General features: G+C 38.4%; 1 protein-coding gene across 1 annotated transcript; it reads left to right on the top strand.

The window, feature by feature from the left end:
* The first annotated feature begins 382 nt into the window (after positions 1-382).
* Positions 383-19,672, top strand: impg1b (interphotoreceptor matrix proteoglycan 1b). The gene is made up of 12 exons (XM_028566359.1): positions 383-462; positions 5,294-5,478; positions 6,635-6,801; positions 7,658-7,807; positions 9,660-9,718; positions 9,995-10,182; positions 10,282-10,701; positions 12,047-12,696; positions 17,737-17,956; positions 18,348-18,558; positions 19,407-19,458; positions 19,646-19,672. The coding sequence occupies exons 1-12, from the start codon at positions 383-385 to the stop codon at positions 19,670-19,672; spliced, it is 2,409 nt and encodes an 802-aa protein (XP_028422160.1).
* The last annotated feature ends 3,563 nt before the right edge of the window (positions 19,673-23,235 follow it).

Raw genomic sequence — 23,235 nt, 5'->3', positions numbered from 1 at the left:
CAACAGGGTCAGGGTTAGATGTAGACACTGATCTTTACAGGAAGAAGAGAGCCCTGAACTTGGCTGTGCAGCTAGAGTAGGAACGAGGCACATTGTTTGACTGATAGCCGTGTGAACAGCACAGAACAAAACGGCAATCCTGACCTCACTTGGCACCCAGAATTGTTGGCCTGAGAGGCAGGAATTTGCTGTGGGCACCCAGGAAGGATACATCTAAACTGAGAGAGAAAAGAGGAAGAGCTAGGCAGTTGGACAGTGACATGTAGAGGCGAATAAGAACACACAAAGAGTCTGGGCGTCAGTGATCAACTTGGGGCAACTGCAGGGAGTAGTTATCTGGTCGAGGCTGGTTGGCAGATCCCCAAGTTTGTTCAGCTGACAGATGAGGGTCCAGAAGGTGGCTAACAGGATGAGGCCGGGCGGCCACGTGGACTCGCAGGGATTACAAGCAGCAAGAAGAAGGTAAAAGGATTAGACTCAAAACGGAGCCTGCTTTTTTAACCTCGTCACTGTTTGTCACACTGACAGCATAGAAGAAAACTCCTGAGCCAAACCACCGTCTCTCCTTCCTCTACCTCTCCTCCCTCCCTCTGCTCATCTACTCATGCAGCCACCTCGGTTGTCTACAGGGATCCAGCAGCATCCAATAACTAAATTCTGCTGAAGAACTGAGCTGGAGCACAGATAGGAGTGGACTGGACACCCTGCTTTTGGTACATGCTAACTAGCGGAAGACCTTGTCAGCACAGATGTGGACACTGTTGCACACTCTGCTAATGGACTCAAGATAAATGAGATTGTGGATTTTATTATTTGCAACAGTCTCTTTACAAATGACAACTTTGGGCTTGAAAACTACATAAATTAACCCATCATGCTTTTGAAGTCAGGACTATTCTTCACTTTCTGTCTGTTTACCCTCCAAGCAAGTCAAATCAAAGGTAAGAATCCTGTAGGAAGTATTTCTGTTGAGAAGTTTCTTTCAGTTTGTGCATTGCTGTTAAGATTGGAGAAAGCGATGCTGTGTGTATTCACACAGACGTTGGCATTAGTTTTTTTGTTATTTTTTTAACCATCTAACTCTTTAAGGCTGCACTCTTAGCAAGTACAGATGTAATTCTGTATATATAGCAGTAAGCCGCTAATTTCTATTTGCTTCTTTCACACACATGCCAAGAAAGAAGGACCCAACTTTGGAAAATGAAAAAGGTCACTGTTCTTTACTTTATGTTTAGGTAATAACAAATTATTATTTGATGTGAAGACCTTTCTGCAGGTTTTCTATCATTGAGGTTCTACTGTATGACGGGACACTTAAAGAGGTGGTGATCCACTTCAAGGGCAACAAGGTTTTTCTATTTAAAGATCTCTCTCTGCAAACTACATAATGTTAGCTCATCTTCAAACTGATTTTTTTTGCGAGCCAGCGAGCCACTTTTAAGGTTAGGGATATTTACTATGAATTATACGGCTGGAGACATATAATAGATAGAAATAGATAGATAGAAAGATAGCATCATTTCACAAGTGATAACATTTTCATCTGCACTGGTTGTCTTGTTTAGTGTGATGTGCTTGGGTGAGCTCATTATCCTGAAGTAAACAAAAGCCATTCTGTTCCCAGTGTCGCAGGACACTAATCTTTTCTGGCTTGTAATTCTGCTGTGAGGCCTTTTTGCGGCTACACTGGGCATTTAGGCCTGCTCAAACACTCCCTCCTCACACTCAGGCCCTCGTGTCTCTGCATGTGCAAGTCAGGCTTTAAGCTTACCGATTTTCAAAAAACTAATTTAAAATGCCTTGCTTGTGTGACTATTAATGGAAACAAACATTATTTAGCTACATTTCAGGCACCCCTGATCTGCTAAAATGTTTGCAAGTGGAAGGTTTATCAAGTGAATGGGTCTGCCTGACAGACACTAAACTGGGGGATATTTGCCCACAAAGCTAAAGGCTGCAATGTCAATGCACATTCTTTGCATGTTCTTGGTGTCGGGCCAAATTTGGATTTGAGGAAAACAATAGTGTTCATTGTAGAGGTTATTATTTAGATGTAATACAGTGATTAACACAGTCTTTTCTTTTCTTGCTCTACCATTTATGTCTAGCTAAATATCAATGAATGCCTGTGTTTTTCAATTTTTAAGTTTAATTCTAATTCCTGAATTATGACAAGTAGCACAACATACATGCATATTCCTACTTTTGTTGAGGTATGACAGCATAAAGGAGGTTTACACAATGTCAACAACAGACACTGTATCTATACAACAACCACCACAAACTGTGACCTGTGAACACAAGTTTCTGTCATTCTCAACGAAACAGAACATTTTAAGCTTCACACAAGCCAGTTTGTTTGTATGTTAGCATGCCCAGCTACTCAATCTTTTTTTTCTCCCCCAACTAAATCTTAACACATATTCAAGTTGAATGATGAGACAATGTGTTAGGGGTGCAATGGTGTTTTAGCATTGAATTGGTTAAAAATAAAAAAAACATCACATACAAAACAAATACAACGGCACAAACAAACTCAGAGAGAATACATCTCTGTAAAACTGTAGTTATTAAAATTCTGACATATCCATTGCATAATTATTATTTTTAATATCATTGTTATTATTGCCATAACTAATGGTTCCTTTCATTACTGTTAACTCTTTCATTATAAAATAGTATAAGGAGCCCATCACAATTTTCCATAGCCCAAGGTGATCTTTACATTTAGTTATTTTTTAAATTAGAATATCAGTATATCCAAAGGTTTTACCGATAGTTAACAAAGATATAAAACAAAGAAAAACAAGAAATCTTCCATATCATTTTTACAAATGTTCTAATGATCAACTAATTGATTATTTAGATAATCAGAATTATCTAAATAATTAAATATTTGTATTCATGTTTTATATCCAAATACAATATTATTACTTATGCAATACTATATATATATATATATATATATATATATATATATTAGTTAATGATGCAGGGTTCATCTGCTGCATTACATTAGCTTGTACACGCGTTTATGATATTGTGTAACATGCAAATGCAAATTCACACACTTGCAGCATGTTCTTGCTTGACACTCTCTGGACTCTTTCTGTGTTGTTCTCCTGCTTGTGGTCCAGTGTTCACCATGCTGGACTTGACTTAATGGCTGTCGTGGAGATGCAGTATCAATGCACAAAGATTTCCCTCTTCTTGTTCATCTTCACAAAAATACAGCATCTCCATTTCCAGCTAAAAGTTCTGTGTCTGATGCTAACAGAAATTACATTATTTACACTCACTCTTTTTATTTTTCTGTTATCATTATGTTCCCTAATCCAAAGGATTATTATTTGGGTCTGACGACCTCCAGCTTGTGTTTTGGGGCTTAGAAATCCTGGCTTATTGTCTTAGAAAGAAGTTTGCCACCTGGCATCACAATGAGTCTCTTTCTTCTAAAATAGCTTTATTCAATGGGGTGACTGTGCTCAGGAGTGTTGACTGGCATGCTGGCTTGTGTAATGGTGTGGAATTACCTTCCTGTAATTCCTGCGACCGGCTGAGCTTGTTTTCTTTACTAAGGTAAAATTTTCCTCCTAATGTGTGCAGCATTTCAGTGATATCATTTAAGGAAATAGTCCTGTCTGTTATGGCTTTAATTTTTTTGTGCGGTTGGTTTGTTTTTGATAGCCACTAAAATCAGCTGGGTATCCACCTGCACCTCATTTTAATCTCTTTAAAGTTTGCTTTGCACGCACATCCTTTTTCAGCTGTAATCCTCATGCCTGCACTTCTGCACATTCACACCTGGACGCTGCCCAGCACCACTTCATCCTTTCACTTTGGGCCACTGAGCAGGTTCAGTGATGCAACTTGGGTCAAGTCACCCAAGGGCATCTCAGCAACTGCTCCTTAGGTAGAAGAGAGTGTTACTCATTCGCATTCTCTATACATCAGTGCACTTTCCATGGATTCACAATGAAACATTTCCAGTCACAAACCAGCTCCTCAAAGCTATAGGACCTGAAAGAGATACAAAATTCACAGGATTTCTTTCTGCTAAATTGTCCCTAAATAGACTCTCAGTGACCCTCTGTGTATAATATACTTTTCACTGCAAAGCCAGATGCTATTCATAGGGAGCGGTAGATCAAGCAGCAGTTAACTTACAGTAAGAGGGCTGGACAGATGCCATGAGGTAACTTGTTGGATTAAGTGTCTGTCAAATTAAATACTCCTCCTCAATGGTAGTTGGTGTTAACTGCCTGATTCTTGGATACACACTACAAGACAAATAAAGGTAGATATTTAAAGGGAACTTCAGTGATGTAGTATTGCACTTCCATGCAACTTGATAGCGTGTTTTATTATACCCCAAATGCCCATGTCTCCACAACCAAATTCACAAGAAAAGCTTTCTGTCAATATATAAAAAGTCTCAAGCCCAATTAGAGCTCAGTGTGATTCCGGAAGTAAAAATCTCTTTCATATATTCTAAATCAGGATTTTGATTATTAGCCATAATGTCGTAACCATCCAAGGTAGACTTACCATGAGCTATGAGATTGTGAAATGGGTTTATGCTCCCCTGATTGTGTATGCTATGAACCTTGTTTTAATAAAAACATGTTTTATTTGTGATGTCATGGAGAAGTACTACACTTAGTGTAACAGCGACGTCTCTGATTGGTGGAGCTCGGTGTTATAATGGAAATGTTTACCGAACCTGAAAACGGCTAGTGAGCTGCTACTCCTGAACTCTACGATCGTTATGTACACAGTCTTGTACTTTTGCCTTTTCTTTCACTTCTGAATGTTTTTTTTACGCATCACTGTGACATCATCAGGGTTGTTGCTGTTTTCACAGGATTTCACGGTTCAACTGATCTTTGTGTGTGAAATTGGTTCAGTGCCCTTTTTTCAAAATAACCCTCTGCTTTGCTTGTGATAAAGCAAACTGAGTTTTGTTGCCAGCGAATACTATTTGTGGTTTTGCTTTCATCCATAAGGGTAAAGGCTACATGTTTTAAATGAATAGCTACGTCATTAAAAATCAAATACACCCTTATGATAGATAAGCAAGATTTTTGTGTTTGCATCTTGCATCATTTGCCATGTGAAAAATCTCACACTTACATGATAGTTAAAACAGCTACTGTACCTATCATGAAGTGCTCACACGTTTTATGTTTAATTGAATACTGAATACTGTACAAATGATTATATTTCTTCCTGAACTTACTACTTCACTGACTGCTCTTGCAGACCTTCATGACCACGGTTTTTCTGGACTCAGGGATGTGAAGTACCGACACTTTCTAGAAGCCTCCAGACCTATCAGACACACCACAAATGTCAGAGCAGAGCAGGACGGCCATCGGACGAAGAGGTCGGCGCTGCTCACCACGGGGGTCAAGGTGTGTCCCCAGGAGACGATGAAAACAGTCATCAGCAGCCATCGGGCCTATTACAAGCTCAGAGGTAAACTGTAGACTTTGATGTAAGCTCATGTAATTGTGAATTTATGCATAATTATGACCTATAGTGAAATGATAAGCCTTTTCTTAAACATTGACTCTGAATAAAGCACTTAATCAAACAGTTGGGCAAATTTCTGCTTTCAAGTTTTGTGCAGTTGGAACGAAATGAAAAAAGATACTCTAATCCTCTCAAAAGGTGTATGGTTCTCTTAATCTTATCAACTGATGTACATACATATACATGAAGCTAAATATAGATGTTTGTTATTTGTCTCGAGTGTTTGGAGCCTGGTGATATTGACATGATGCCACTGAATGATGCACTAAAGCTCTTTTAGGGATACACATACTGAAGCACTTCATATAATGAATGAATAATATCTTTGTTCAAGAGGGATGAATTGTGGATGATTTAAGAGGCAAAGATTGCTACCTTGACTATTACAATGACATTGTATAAAATTGTTCCACAGCTGCTGTGGCGTATGATTTTAAAATCATCATGGCAGATTAATTTGATGTATTGGATGTAATCGCACTGCTCAAGAAATTAGTTTGTCAGAGAATAGATTTCCCACAGGCATCAAATATCAAATAATGTGGAGCTTGTTTCCCCCCAAAGAGGCAGCTAAAACATACTGTGGCTTCAGGGGCTATTTGTGCTCCTAATTTTAATATTCGCATAAATGTCATTGACATGCAAAGCCTTAAATATACAGTTTGACATTTACTGAGACAGGCATTCCTACCTTTTTGTGCTGTCCCAATTATATCACTTTAAATATATTTTGTGATTTATTGTAGCATTGTGCCATTCTAGACTGTTATGTGCTGCATATTCATATGTGAAGCTGCCAAGAAATGTTTCTCTGAGGGGAACACAATCTTATTGCTTATCGCTAAATCAAACTCCTCACATGCAGAGATGCCAAGATCAATACCAGCAATCCATTTTATCTTCAGTCATTTGAGTTCTCCATGCTGTAATTTTCATCCTGTCTGCCCTTGTTGCAAATACAGTATATGTATTGCTAGGTCTAGTCATCCTTTATATGCTTTTTAACACACACATATATATATATATATATATATATATATATGTTGGATGCATTTTATTCTAAAAAAAACATCCACAAAATTACATGACATCTTTTCAGTTTGTCAGGAAGCGATTTGGGAAGCGTTTCGGATCTTCTTGGACAGAGTCCCAAACTCAGAGGAGTACAGAGCCTGGCTTCACACCTGCCAGCATGAAAACCTCTGCATGGACGACCTGGCCCAGAACTTCAGCAGCTCTCAGGAGCATCTGGACCTGGTGGCCATAGTGAGTCCAGCACCCGGACACAACTGAAATACCTTCAGTAGTCCACTTTTATGGGAATATGTTCATACTGCGAGGCAGTTTTCTCATCAGTCTACAGTGTAAATCTGTGATAGTTAATCTTGTTTTTTATTTCCAGAGAGTAGCCGAGCAAGCTGAAATTGAAGGGTATGTGCAAACCTTCTTAAATTTTGTGTTAGATGTGAGTTCCCTGTTTTTAGAATCCGCCTTTAAACCAAAATATATGCATAGAACAAATGTTTTGTTTGTTTTTAACAGTGAAAAGTGTGAATTAATTGGTAAATAATGTAGTGTTTTCATTTTCGGAGAGGCAATGAAAGCATTAGAGGCACCTCTGCTCAAAATGTTAAAAGAATGTTTGAACCAATCTTTGCCACCCTGGACAGAAAAAGGAATTTTGGGGATATTAGGAAAAAATAAATATTGGATTCTTGACCATGTCAGGAATTTAGTAAAGCAAATGTTCATTGTCGTTTAACTAAATTTGTTACGTAAACATGATTTTATTTTCAGAGTTATCACTGGAACCACAGAGTCAGGAAGGGATTGTGAGTTGAACACTAACGCACCAATACTGTTCAATGAAAGCAATTTAATTACTTTATAAATTATTAATACATTTTCATAACAACATCATACATTAACAAGTGAGTTGCTGTTTTGTCTCAGGCACATGGACACCGGCACCTTTTCTGCTACCAACTGAGGCTGACGTGGTAAGTTAACCCACAACGTTTCAGAATTGCATGTTAAGGTTTTGAATATTTAACAATCCAAGCACACACAAAATCAGGTGGCACTAGTCTAACAGCAATGTCATTTGGCTTTTCCTTGGAAGATCCCAGAAGACCCCAACATGATCAAAGAGAACTATGAGGAGTATATTGTTGAGTTTAGAGTCACCATCGTGGACCCGGCATACAATAAGCTGCTCAGTAACCCAGGGGCCGCGCAGTACCATGAGATCACACGAGAGCTCACAAACAAGGTGAGAGCCAAGTGTGACTTTACAGACCCACAGTGAATGTTAGCTGTCTGCTTCTTTACATTTCTTTACACCTGATAGCAGAACTGTGTTTTAAACGCTTTTTAAGATCCTTCTGAGGGTAATGAAACCCTGAAATTTTACAGAAAAAGAAGCAAGTGAGATCTGCTGTGGTAAAAATGGGCATGTATTATTACACTTTTTCACACAACAGCTGTTTTGTCACCTGTAATCTCTGCGGACAAAAAAATCCTCCTCTGTCTCGCCCTAAATTACTCTCCCCTTATTCTTCCCTCCTTTCACAGCACTGTTGTATCATTATGCAAGCTGTCCTACAATGAGATCAATCTGATTGCCAGTTTCTATGGCATTGTTAAGTGTAATTCTCACACTGGTTGATTTAACAGCTTTTAGGTCCCAACCAAGAGACTTTAGGTATGACTTCTAAATGACCACAAGCCTGAAATAGTAAGATCTAATCATAAAGATTATCTCTGACTAAGAAGGCATTGGACTGAGGCTCTAAACACAGCTCTTAAGAATGACTTCTACTGGTATAAAACCATTAGTATATTATTAAACAGTACAGAGAGGCAAAATATATATTTTTTATATTTTTCAATAAGGTCATAGAGAAATGCGAATAGTGTGCACTTACACAAATCAGGTTCATTCCTAAAACTTTGATGTCAAGCCTTCAAACATAATGGAAATGTTTGCCCTATTTAAAAACAATGTAGTTTTTGTTGCCCATTTTACGGGATTAAGAAACAAGAGTAACGGCATCTGTGTGTAGCTGTCATGGCAAATACCAATTCTTGATATTACTCTTTTTAAATGTTGTCAGTTTGCCTAATTCTTCCCGTCATTTCAGATGCCCTGCAGAAGTCCTCAATCTTACCACCTTTAGCTATCAGCTGACCTCCATACCCAAATGCACACCTGTTCCCAATCCCCTAATCAGCTTCTTGTCACATTTCCAGGCCACTTCACTTTCAGCTTGTTATGTCTGCATTTTTGGATTTTTGCTTATCTCCATGCATTTCCCCCTTCTGCTTAGTTTGCCTGTTTTGATTAACCACCTATAGACAAGTCATGTTTTGAATTTCAGGGACAGTAGACCTTTTAAACCTGTCTGCCTCTAATTCATGCTTTTACGTCCATTACCTGGATGCAGAGCCTTTACAGTAGCACATGTGCAACAACTAACGGTTATTTTCATTATCAATCAATAGGCTATAGACTATTTTCTCGATTAACAATTTCATCATTTTGTCTATACAATATTAGAAAATAGCATAACAACCAATCACAAACTGGCTTATCCACCTGGCGCGCTATTGGGGGGTTTAACACAATGACGATAGAGAAGCGACCAAGCAGCTTCTTGTTTACATTCAACAAGCCGGCCACCGAAGTGCAGCACTCCATGGCGGCAACCCGTTGATGCTGCTGCTGGTACGTCACCAGGATCGTTGGTCTGATTGGTTGAAGGACTATCCAATTGCGTACAGAGTCATTTGAACTGTGCCCGTTGATCACGCCTCTTGTACAGAGAAAATACAGAGCAGACTCCCCAGACTAATGTTCAATCTAAAAGATTGAGCTTGGTCTGGTGATAGTCAGACTAGCTCTAGTGTACAATGCAGCAAATGTAATTTGTTGTTTTTATTGGCTGATGTGCTAATGTCCAATGAAAACATATCTTCAAAATGTCATCAATCCTTCAGTAATAAAAATCACTAAATATAGAGATCATGGTTTTTACTAGATGCAAAGCCCAATACTGCAAAGCAGAATGATTGGAGAGAAAATGTTCATGTTTCTTTCACACTTTTGTTTTTCTTTTATTTAGATGATTCGTGTGTTTGAAAAAGTTCCAGGATTCAAAGAGATTCGTGTTCTAGGATTTCGGTGGGTTTAGTTTTATTAAAGGTTTTCTTAATGGATTGGCTGTAATTGTGCTTTGTAATAATGATTGATTTTTGACAAAACAACACAGTAAATAGCTCAAACATAAATTTCTTATACTATTCCCCTGAAGTGACTTTTATTGAAGCATTATATGGCTCAAGTCTCAAGAGAAACTATAGCATCCACAAAATCCCCTCTTTTGTCTTAGCAGACATCCATTAGCAGTAAGGTCTGTCTGTTCTGAACGTTTCTGACATGATTTGTTCTGTTGATCAGCTCAGAGGATGTGTCTGTGCGTTATGCCGTGGTCTTTAATGGAGAAACAGAGCTCAACGATGAACCTGAGGGTCTTGAGGAGCCTGAAACAGACGAGGATGTGAATGCTCCTAAACTGAAGCACATCATCGTAAAGGCCTTCAAACAGGAACCGTCACTGGACATACAGACACTCAGCTTTGAGGCTGGTAAGCATATTTATATAACATTTAACTAAATAGACTAATACATTAGTGCTCAGAATAGGATTTTAAAGCTTTCTAAATGTTTTAACTCTTCCTTTTCAGTAACCACAGTTTATTCAGTTGCGGAGCTCGGCCTGAACCCTGTTAAGGGCGTTGTATCTGAGGACGACACCGCACAGGCGCCGACAGCGGACAATAGTTTCCTCCCTACTGTGGCAGTGATAGAAAACTCTTTGGATGCTTCTGGAGTCAAACCAGAAACACACACCGTTGTGCCTTTCATCCCAACCATCTTCCCAGAAAGCACTCCTGCCGTCATCGATGAGACTCCGTTAACGTCATCAGCAGAGGAGGAATCCACAGTAGATTCTGCTGAAGAGCCCGGTGACATTATAACATCAGGCACACATCTGGAAACTGTCACAGAGCAAGGAGAGGAAGCAGAGCCAGAGGTGGAGGAGATACCACCAACTGAGCCTGATGACGGGGGTGAGGCTGAACCTGAAGAACAGGTGACAGAAGGTAAGGCTCCTTCAGGTCTTGATTCTGCTGATGGTGGGAAAGCAGTGGGAGGATGTTGTTATGGTCTTAGGACACAAGGTACAAGATACAGGAACAGCTGATCGGGGGAAAATAAAAAGAACACATCCCCTGGATAGAAAAGTAAGAGGGAGAAGTACATTGTAGTCGTATTTGAGTTGATGTTACCAAAGAAATTAATATCTAAAAGTAGACAGAACATTTCTAAGAATAGGAGTAGATGAAAAACAATTAAGAATTGAATGCATTTTACTGTGCTTCATTTAGTATTAATATTGTTTAACAACACTTTATTTGATTAGTCTGGTGATGATCCACATTTTACTTGGTGGTGAAGAAGTATATTTTTCCTTTTCTGTATGCACCATTAACCCCAACCCTGAGAGTAACTTTAACTGGGATATAAATGTTCAACTTAATGCTATTGCATTGCTAAATGTCACATAAAACTCCAAAGACTTTTTAGTGACACATTCAAGCCACTCGATAGTGAGTATCAGCACTGGACTATACAAACAAAGACTGCCCTATTTTTTTCTTCTTTTACTAACACATATCTGCACAGAACACTTGCATCGTAGGAAATGGAAATGGCAGTACAATAAGGTTTGGTTTTTTTCACACAGAGATGCTCCCTGCTGAGGCAATACATCATATTAGCAAGCAACCCATTAACAAGCAATGGCCTGCTGGTGGTCCAAACTCATGCTGTACAGCCAAACTTTGTTCAAACCTGCAGAACTTCATTTTAAACTCATTTAAAAAATGCGTATGAGATGATGCACTAGAAATTACAGTATTTTAATTTGACGGGCCTCATCTAACTTTCACGTTAAAGATCAATAACACTCTCATGTCAGTGCATTGACTTTGGAGCTAGAGGTTAGCTTTGCTTAGCATAAAGACTGGAAGCAGAGGGAAACAACTAACCTGGCAATTTTCAACATAAGAAAATTTGCCAACTAGCACCTAAAGCTCACCTATTGAATCTCATCAGTTTAATTTGTAGACATAGTAATGTCAACATTACAATTTCTCTCTCTGCTTCCAGTCTTTATGCTCGTTAGGCTAATCGCTTCCTAGCTCTTAACTTAACTCACACACATGAGAGTGGTATCAACCTTTTTTTCTGAAAAAATATTGTCAAATCATCATGTTAGGCTACCTATCAGATGAAACAGAGTGACATGATCCAGCCTAAGAGTGTCATGCCTAAATTGCAACAATACATGTATATAACAATTTGTGTACCTGTATACTTCTTTCATACACAAAATAACTCCTTCTGGTCATAAGACGTCTTCTCTGAAATGTTTTATTTTACAAGAACCTGAACCAGCTGGTGGGGTCACCGAGGAACACCCAGAGCAACAGAATGAGGACCTTCCCTTAGCAACTCCAGACTCCCAACCAGAAGAAGTAAATACTGATACACCTGTGGAGGTTAACCTGGACCTGCCAGAGTCTACAGATCCCACAGAGACATCTGTCATAGAAGCAACAGTCACAGTCAATACACCATCACCTCATGAGGATGTCGTCCAAGGCATTGAACCAGAAAAAGACGTGGAGTCTTTGGCATCCCCTGCAGAGAGCGGCGAAGCCCCCGAGGACAGAGATGATTCTAGTGGAGGGCACAGTGGAGCGACCTCAGTCTCAACAGACCTGCCTCCTGAAAACTCAAACATTCAAGAGGATGGAGGGTCAAGTCAGAACGGGACCGAGGCGGATGTGACCGAACCTCTGGAAGAAGAGAGCGGTAGTGGATTCCCCTCAGAGTCTGACGAAGGCCCGTACGAATCCACGGCTGCACCAGCCATGAGACAAGCCAGCACCCCTCTGATGACCGCAGTGGATAAGGGCAAAGAGTTAGTGGTTTTCTTTAGCTTGAGGGTCACTAACATGATGTTTTCTGATGACCTGTTCAACAAGAGCTCCCCAGAGTATAAGTCACTGGAGAATACCTTCCTTGAGCTGGTAGGTACACAAGCTTTTGTGCTGGATATCATGCTTTTGCATGCTTCATTCTCATATTTGCTTTTGTAGCCCGAGCTGAAAAGTGTGATACAAGTACATTTGTACAATATATAGGCCTACTGTTGACGATGATGATATTTTAGTAAGAGAAAAAAATATTTTACAGTAGTCCCAAATTGGTGCTTAATCTAAATTGTGTTGTCCTGCACAAGTGAGGATGCACTTTGCAGCAAGCCTTATCCTCACATTTTTTTAATCCTAAAATAAGCAGTAAATTATAATAAATGATATTCTTTCTTCAGCAAATTGTATTTTTTTTATAAAAGTGTTAAAGTGTGATAAGGCTTTAACCAATCGCCAAATTATAGATCAAATCCAATGTATGCTAATGCTGTAATTTCAGAGGAGACATTGTGTTAACAACAGTATAAAGAAATTATTCTGTTTCACTTAGACACAGCAGTCTGGGTCCAGAAACTCGCCAAACCCTGGAGCTTCCAGTAAATCTGGGCCTGGGAGAAAGACAACTTTAGCCTCAATACCGGTATTTTTTTTTTCCATATTGGAACTACATTTCCAATGCCTCAGAGAGAGCATGACCTTTCTATTTCTACTAACTAACCTTTTTGAAATGCAGTATCTAACAATCTGAAAGCACCTAGCATTTCTAACATTTCTGAAGTACTCAGCTTTAGTTTTCAGCTTTTCTTTTGTCCTCACATTAGACATTACACCTTCCTGCTGCAGCCGCTCGTCTATTGGTTTTATCTGCGAGTCTGGTTCTAATGTGGCATGCTTGTTTTTGTGTGTTTTGCCTTAATTATTTTGAATTGTTCTAGTTTTGTCTTTTTTTAAGAACTGTTTAGATTCTGTTTGACTCATATTCCAGCATTTCCATTTTGTACAATTTGTGGCTGCAAGGGATTTGTACAAAGTTCTGAGCTATAAAATCCAAGGAGGCTTCTGCTAGTAATTGGAGATTTAAAGAGGTAGACATGCTAAATGGTACAACACATGAGCATATTGATACCACTCTCAAATCTTTAAGTGGTATCAATCTTCTCATCTAACTCTAACAAGAAAGCAAATAAGCACGTTTCCCAAAATGTCAAACTATTCTTTTAAAGAACAGCATTGTAAGCAAAAAATCTTTTGTCATTTATTTATCCAGCTTTGTTAAGCTCTCTGGTGTGATCATAATGTAGCATACACTCATCAGTTTTGGGACTATACGTTTGTGTTTATGTGTACAGTGTAAGTGTGGTTAGGCTAGTTAGTTTCTCACCAACAAAATCCAGATTTTATTTTTGTACATTTGTTGCTCATGTATGTTGTGACATTGACCGGTGTGTTGGTGCATATTTTGAAGCCTTAAAGATAAATTTGCAGAGTGAATAAATGTGGAAATGAATTAATGTGGAGCAGAATAATTTGATAATAGACTTAGTTAACCTAATAGAAAAGTCATGCAGCTTCATGCATTTTGTATTGCTAAAACTAAAATTGCTTTGTACATGGTAGTCTGAATCATGAGACCCAGGTCTGCCTTAGTCATTGTAGGGCTCAGAGGTTTGTCACTTGTGGTAAGAAGCTTTCAGTAATTCTGGTCAGTTCCTGAACCACACACATTGTGCTATTAATGGTTCCAATCTGCTTAGTGCGACATCAGTCAGGTTACATCTGTATGCATGTTGCAGTAGTCTTACCGTGTTGGTTATCTGGTATATACATACTATTTGTATATACTACTGTAGACAACAAGACAATGAAATAAAATAGATCATTTTGTTTTGGAGCATTTGTGTGTAAATGCACATATTTTCAATCAATGATATGTGCCCTTTACGTTCAATTTTCTGTGGCAAATAGGCTACATTGCACATTGCATTTACATTAGCTGGGTACAAGCAGGTGAGGACTCTGTCTCTTAAAACCTGTACCTTATTAGCGAACATCAAAGCAAGAAGCATTATTTTACATCCTTATTTAGTTTCAAGGCTTACCCCGAGGTTAAGGGTGGGGACATATTTTTAGGCTTGTGCCCTGCGTTATGTAAAGGCCTCAGCCTTAAACTAAGGAGGTGCATCGATACAAATTGGATTGTCTGTTTGCTGCAATGCAAAAGGTGCAGAGTTAATGTGAGCTCCTACAGCTATAGGCTTAGTTTTCAGAGTTTCTTTGATGATATAGCTTTCTGGGTTAATAATGTGTTATATTTTCATAATTATCACTCATTTGTTATAGTGATACACAAGACTTTGAAAAGTTGGGGTTTTGGTGATTCATGTTATGAATTTGATCTGTTTTAATTTTGTATTCTGGAACAGAATGCATACATTTCCCAATTAAGTTTTGAGTTTTCAATTACTTTTCACAACATATATATAAATACACAGTGACTGCACTGGATCAGATAATACAATATAAAGTAGTAGGGATACATAATACAGAAATTACATACACAAATGCATATTACAGACAAAATTCTAAAACAATAATGAAAATAACACTCCATCTCCAATCTTTAATGGTTGCCCAAACCGTGGTTACTGCAGCTTTCCTCATTAATCGGTGTATTTAGCTTCCTGGCAAAACTAATGTGGTCAGATGTTTGAGCTGGTAAGTATTTACCGAATACTGTCTATTCTCACTATCCCATTAGGAATTGTCAACATAGTTTCCTTTAAATGGGCTACTTAGGCAGAGAAGGGACACTTTGAAAGGAATATTTCAAACTGGTCAGTGCTGGTTTTTAAATCACTGAAAAATAGCAGGAACTATAATGAAGAAATGTCAAATAATATTATATTCTGCAGCCCATTTAAATGGACATAATGTAATGTTTTGCTGGATATTGGACCCCATTTGTGATACTGTACATTCCCTGTCTCTCATATATATGTATACATATATATGAACCATTAACCTACAGTGGCTTAAAGTTCCCCCTGCTATATTTGCCTTTGCCTCCATTACTCCTGTACCTACTGGTTTGTGAAGCAACCAATAAAATTGGAAATGGAGGTTCGAATGACTTTATTTGCTACGGCAAATCGTTAAAAAAAAAACATTTTCATGGCGGCATAATATTCCTTGTGTTTTTTTTTTTTTTTTTCTTGACATCAGAGAAGGGATGTTTCATCAGGTTTTCCAAAACAAGAACCAGTAGATACATGTGTGTAAGAGAAGCATATGTGAAATTACGGTTGTGTTTGTGTCATGCTGTCTACATTTCTATGGCTAAAAAGGAATCTACAGTATTTCTGTTGTTCCTTGGTCCACAATACAGACTGCACTGAGGTTTGTTGTTAAAGAACTTGGCTCTGACCTTGTGTAGAAGGCAACAAAGCTACAGATTGGTTTCTAATCTACAGTGTACGTACGACATATTGTAGTGAGACAAATGGATGACCAAACAGCAAGCTGTGTCCAGTCGTACTGCAGGCTGCTGCCCATTTGTTTGGGATGTTGGACCCTCTCGTACATAGAGACTATTAGCTATAGGGAACTAGCCCCCAGTAAACTGTCTGCCAGTGATAAGTGAAGTAACCCGATCAGAGCAGAGCTCCTTAAGGCCTCTTATCTCCCGCTCGACAGCCAGGCCAGCTAAAGCAGTGTAATCGTTCCCTCTTACACTGCGGCTGTTCAGAGCGGTTCAGATCGATGAACATTGATGCAGGTCCATTACTTGAGCTGGTTGACTTCCTCCCCGCCTAAATATCCCCACCGTCATCAGTCCGAGTCCATAGTCTTAAAAGATTGGTTTCTCAGTTATCTGAGCTGCAAGTCTGTGAGAATAGTTTTCAATGCAACAATGTAGAAAATTTTAAGATATGAGTAAAAATGTGGCTGCATAGATTTGATTTTACTGCACAGATGTTTTTTTAAACCAGGAGTTGCTGCTGCTGATGCTGTGTAATGTAAGGCAGAAATGTAGCTAAACTGTATAACAGATATAGAAATTGTAAAACCTTAATTCTGTGCCTTGTTTGCCAATCTTATAATTGAATACATTGAATATGATTTAAAGGTAGTGTTTGCTTAACACATCCAATCATGTTATTCCACCAGTTAGAGGCTGCTGAGATGGCAGTTATTGCTATTCTGCTAAACTAAGATAACTAACTTTTAGCAGGACTAGTTTATAGGCTATAAACTATATCTCACCAGCTAGCCTGTAGCTGCTGGAGTGTCACTGCAGTTTGGCTTTTACCTGCTTTTCCCCAAAACATCCACATTTTTAAAGCATTATAATTGTTATATGATGAAACAGATGTCATAAAGTCAAAGATTCTGGTCAATTGTCAGCTATGTAGTCTATGCGTTGTGGTTTGTATGGCAGTGTAGGTGGGATAATGCAGAGATACTGGACCTGAGAATATAGCATGCATATGTTACTGTTTAGCACTTCACTAAACATCATATATTATAGATTTGTTTTGGAGTTGCGAGTCTTTTTTAGGGTCTGATGTTTTCATCATGTGTTCTCTGGCTCTTCATTGACTAGAAATAGCATGTGTGTTCTGCTGCTTATAAACCTAACCCTAATTTTGTTTGAGATCTAATCACACATCATCGCAGTGTTGGCAGGATTTCATGCTTGCATCAAAATTTGATTATGAACTATTCTTAGCATTCACACTGTAAAATGTGACCTGAATAATTCTAAATCAGCCTTGCTACGACAACCTCAGTTCTGTCGTTGTAGAAGTTAAACCGCAGGTGAATGTGGTCTCTGCTGCCCTGGTCTTCATCTCGGGAGGACACAGATCTTTACTGACACTTGGCACCAACATGAATCTGACATCATTTGATTAACCTAACTATCCAAGTGGGAATCTTTGTCCTATAGGCTTGAGAATGATTCCCTTTTTAACCTGTAAGATGATGCTTGAATGTTGCTTTCCAGGAACACTCACTAATCACTAACTGCACAGAAAAGTAATCTTTCAAAATGAGTAAATTCAGTATGAGAGAATAGTTGAATAAACAGATTAAATAAACAAAGTAATAAGTTGCTTTCCTCTTCCTTCCCCACAGCTTCTGCCATATCTACAGTCAAATTTGACTGGATTTAAGCAGCTGGAAATTCTCAACTTTAGGAACGGCAGCGTTGTGGTAAACAGCAAGATGAAACTGGACAAACCGGTACCATATAATCTCACGGAAGCGGTTCACTGTGTGCTCGAAGACTTCTGCAGCGCGGCATCTAAACGGCTCGACATCGAGATTGACAGTCGCTCCCTGGAAGTTGAACCAGGTGAAATGTCCTTGCTTATACAGTAGAATCCCTGTTGTGTCCTATGTGATTACAGGATGCAGACATCTAAAAACTGTTCTTGCGCTGACTTGTTCATTCATGCTACAAGGTCAGAGTGCCCTGTTCACTACTGCTGTCTTTTGCAGTCTGTAGGTGATGCGCAGTATAAATGTGATGCATCTTTTTGCTCGGACGATTTCATGACTGTATCAGACCTTTATTAAAAACACACCTTGTTGAAAGCAGGCACCCTCAATCCCATCAATCAAAAGGCCCTTTCATTTCTCCTCTGAATCAGCGACAGGCAGGTGGACACTGCAGTAATGTTAACGAGCTATCATCTCTCTCTGGTCTTTATTTCTTCAACACGTCTCTTCTCTGTTGGTTTCAGCTGACCAAGCAGACCCCTGTAAGTTCCTGGCCTGCAACGAGTTTTCACGCTGCGTGGTAAACAGTTGGACCACAGAGGCGGAGTGTCTGTGCGATCCGGGCTACAGCATCGTGGACGGCCTGCCGTGTCAGAGCACCTGCGCTTTGCAGCCAGACTACTGCCTGAATGAAGGCCTGTGTGAAATAATCCCAGGGCATGGAGCCACCTGCAGGTACACAAAAGCTGACGAATGAAAGAAAACACAGACAGCATGACCTCGACTTGTTTAAAGGTTTTACATTTTTAACTAGAGAATGTATTAGACTGTACCTTACTCCTATTTCAAAAGCATACCTTAAGTCTTTACAAATCCCTTTCTATCTGGCAGACCTTACTTTGCACTCATTTCACTATTGTAACTGTCCTTATTGTGTTGCAAGCACAAGCAGGGACTGTATTGAAATCATTTGCTCAATAGTTCATTCAAGGATGTTAAAGATTTGAGAGTTGACTACTGAAAAACAACGCATTCTCACACTCAGAAGATACATATTAAGCAAATCAGCAGAAGATAAATGTTAAGCAAACATTGATCCAATGCTGTGGAGTAGATCATGTGTATCTATTAGTTTCCTCACAATTATTATTGCTATTTATAGCAGGCAGCTCATAAATCTTGGATTTCAGATTTCTGACCTTTTTTTTTTTATACTGTACACCAATTAGAATTAAACAGTGAGAACAATGTTTCTTTAAAGTCGGAGTGAAAAACCATTTAGAGATCATCTTGCTTCCCTATGGTGATACATTCATGTTGAAATAGGATGTTGCGGCAAGACTTAATGCAAGATCAGCTTGGAATTACGAAGAAAAAAATCTGTGATGATTTAATTGGTTGGCAATTTTATGTATATTCGTGAACACATCATGATGTATTTATTCGTTACATTATTTTCCACAAGGTAGAAGTAATAATTATTCACATTTCTTGGCATTTCTTTTGTGCCTGGCTATCAAAGTGAAAAAGTTGTTTCCAGGGCGCTTCTCTTTAACCTATATATGTTTTCTCATCTCTTTCAGATGCCCTGTAGGCAAATACTGGCACTACCACGGAGAGCGCTGCAACGAGCTGGTGACGATACCATTAGATCCTACGTTAATTATGACATGCCTCGTGGGAAGTCTCTGCTTTGTTTGTGCCGTCATTGGCATTTTGTTATTTATTAACAAGAAATGTATAAGGATCCATAAGGCTGTAGCATTGGTGTAAGTATGAGCTCTTTTATTTTTCCTATTTTGAACAGTTTTTTGTGTTTCAGGTCGTTGCTTTTGCAGTGATTTTGTGATGTTTTCTATTGTAAACTTTTTTTTATTCACCACCTCATCTCCTTTACATTGTAGGCACACCCTTGCTCCCTATGCCTTTGAGAATACTTTGAGGGTGAACCCCGTATTTGAGAATGATGATGGTGTCTTAAGTCAAGTGTCCACATTGCCATGTCCTTCAAGTTCTGCTTCTTACCAATCCCAACAGTCTGAGCAAGAACATTTTGCCTCAATTGAAAACATACATCTGAGTATTGAGGTACACAATGCTGTGTGCACAAACAACTAAAATTACTGTACTTACCTTAAATATAACTACAGTAATTGAAACTAATATGCTCTAACAAACTCTCTGCAAATAATTGGATTGTTTTCCTTCCTCTCAGCCTCCATATGTTTCATCTTTGTTTCGTATCTAGAACTATAAACTCACTGTCAAAGTTGACAAACTGTCTGTTGCTTAATTTCTGTTCAGTGTGGCTTTTAATGGTCCTGTGGTACCTTCAGTAGTAGTAGATCTTTCTCTCTGGCAGATTCTTATATTGGTTATGTTGCCTGCTTTTGTTCACATTGCCCCTGGTTTTATGATATATTAATGAAGCACACTGTAAACACAGTCTACTCTCTGTCTCCACAGATCCCCAGACAACTCTACACAACAAGATCAGAAAAGTTAGTCTCAGAAATGGTGGACTTCCATCACTGTATACCACACAATGAGGTGAGGACCAAAGAGTAACATGTGATGATTGTTGATTTTGTAGATTTAAGGATACAAAGATACACTCCAATACCAAAACATCCTAACAGAAAAGTTAAAGGGAGAAAATGTCGGATCTTTTTGGATGCTATGATGAAACATGCAGCTCAGAAAATGTACAATATACAGTATATATACACACTAAAGTATCATCAGAGACTTCGTACTTTGGCCATTCAGTATGCATTTTAAGTGTTGCTGATATTCAATAACAATAACCTTTACGTCATCAAATATTTTTACAGCTCTATGATGTGTGCAAAGGTAAAACACCTGTGCGTGATGTAGCCCTTGCTTATTTTTCACTTACAAACCAAATCATTGTTGAATTTATGAGCGTTTAAACAATAACTTTATGGGAAAATTATCACAAATTAACCTTGAAATGATTTCCATGTAGTAAACTCTCAGTGCTTCTGCAATGAAAAATAGTTCCTTTCTTGAGTTAAAGTACATATTTGATTGATTTATACAAAAGCAAATAACTTAGTAGATATAGTTACAAGCGTGTTCTGTCACTTATTGTATAATTCCACCTTAAATAAGCTATTTTTCATTCTCCCTCTTGTCTTTTCTAGACGTGGCGACCGCCAAATGAATACAGAACATGCTGTCTGGTAAGGGCATCAGATAACGAAGGTTTTGAAGTAACAGTTCTTTGATGACACCTTGTTCGTCTGAGGAGCAGCCGACACAGCGCAAAACATGAGATAGCAAAGACAGAAGTTGCTGTTTAACTATATATGGGATGCTATGATAAAGATGCAGGTATGGTAGACCAGACATGTGGTGTTAAAAGTGTTGAGATTAATTGTTCATAGTGATCAAAGTGTCTTGTTAGACAGAGCGCTATGGATATTAAGGTGGACTTAGGTTGTCTTAAAGTGGAACCTAATATTTATTCTATATATTGAATGGTAGGAACATTTCCTGTATACCCTTGGCAAAGGTTGTTCTTTCCTCACAATGAGGTATTTATAATTTACACACAGATACACATGGTGGTATCTTAAGTTTAGACTGTAACATGTTTATTTTAATGCTATACTTTACCATTGTTGTGTCCCAAAAAGAGAATGAATGTAAAAGCTGTTGACTTGGGTCATAACATATTGTGTATACACATATTGGCTGCTGAGCTGTATTTATCAATCTGTCCTGTTCAAAACAACTCTTCCAACTAATCATTTGTGTTTTGAGATTAGGATTTTTTACACATTTTGCATTTAAAAGCAAAGAATAAACAGGTTTTTTTGCATTAAGAAATGTGATGTTTTGTTGGTTTTTGACTGCTCAAAGATGTCTGAGCCAGTTGTGACAAATAATTAAAAAAAAGTTGTTTGATGAGTTAAAGGCTGAAGTCAACCATCTTTGTGGGATAAAAGTACAAAAAGTGTTTTCAGTCAAATTAAGGACACATCTACTTACTGATTGTTGCTGTAATTTCGCTGTAATAGCTCAAATAAAAATAAAAAAAAACCAAAGATAGTATCTACAAAAAGAGAAAGTAAAGTCTGTTTTAATCCACTTGATCACTTAATGGGAGTGAGCCTCAGCTCAGTGATGACATCAGCAGCACATTAGCCTTTGTTGTTTAATCAATCTACACACTAATCTTGTTTGCTGCTGGTACCATCTGAGCACTGACCACAACTCGTTCTCACTTGTCGATTATCTATAGCAGGGGTGGCGAACCTGTGGGTCTTGAGCCGTATGCGGCTCTTTGCCTGCTCCTTTGAGCTTACTGTGTGGCTGGGGGCTGTGTTATTGGTGGATTTTTTTTTTTTTTTTTTTTTCAACATTTCAGATAAGTTATAAAAAAAAAAAAAGGCATTTAAGTGATGCATTTGCCAATACATTTGCCAATTATTTTAAAATAAAAATAATGCAGCAGAGTTTTTTTTAATGGACAGATTCTGCAACCTGAGGAAAAAAAACGGCCACAGATCACCTTCCTCATTAACCCTTTTACTGCTGATTGTTTGAAAGCCCCTCTAGTGACAAATGAGTGAAAGAGTGGCCACAACCGAGTACAACCAGACCTAAAAAGGATTGTGGATAACAAAGACTGTCAGGTTTCCCACTGAGTCAATCTAAGTAAAAAAAAAAACTATGAAAACTGTATTGTATTATGACTTCTCTGACTCATTAGATCTGGAAGTCACTGTTGCTGTTGTAATGTGGACGTGCAGGTGTTGTGTGGCTTTTTGCTATAGTGCGTGTTTTTTTGTGGCTCTTTATGCTGAACTGGTTGGCCACCCCTGATCTATAGCAACTTTAAGAAAAAGCAACCAGGAACATGTGGGCATACATTTATTGTCTACAGTATTCCAGTGCAACAGGAGGCCAAATACAACCAGATCTACTATTAAAAGTGAATCATTAGTTCCAGTCGGCTACTGAATCTTTCAGTAAGTGTGAAACTAAATAAAGGTATTGCATGAATGTCCAATGAGATGACTGAAATGTTCCTGCTCTAACCAACACAGAAGTCAAGTAATCAGCCTAATAAAATATTATATGAACAAACATGTAACTAACACACACACACACACACACACACACACACAAATGACATTATTGCCAGTTAAACAACCCCAAACCAACGAAACTGCAAACATGAAAACTAACTTCAACATGTCCCTCTTGTGTAATAAATGAACAACGATACAAAAAAGATTCCCTTTTCAAGGATTTTAACAGTTAAAGATGGATTAAAAAGACAAAACTTCTAAGATTGTAATAAACCCAGCACTTTAAATGAATTCATCTTGCTTAAAAAATACATTCTATGACTATATTGAATTGTTATTTTGTGTGCAT

Source organism: Perca flavescens, chromosome 20, assembly GCF_004354835.1.
Source record: "Perca flavescens isolate YP-PL-M2 chromosome 20, PFLA_1.0, whole genome shotgun sequence".
In the NCBI taxonomy this organism is placed as follows: Eukaryota; Metazoa; Chordata; class Actinopteri; order Perciformes; family Percidae; genus Perca; species Perca flavescens.
Note: the sequence above shows the minus strand (reverse complement) of the source record. Positions and strands in the feature narration are given on the sequence as shown.

Excerpts from the sequence above, each read along its gene's own strand:
- impg1b (XM_028566359.1), top strand. The coding sequence starts at position 383 with ATGAGGGTCCAGAAGGTGGCTAACAGGATGAGGCCGGGCGGCCACGTG. Across the intron at positions 10,183-10,281 it reads GACACTCAGCTTTGAGGCTG|TAACCACAGTTTATTCAGTT; the intron begins GTAAGCATATTT and ends CTTCCTTTTCAG. Across the intron at positions 18,559-19,406 it reads GGGCATGGAGCCACCTGCAG|ATGCCCTGTAGGCAAATACT; the intron begins GTACACAAAAGC and ends CATCTCTTTCAG.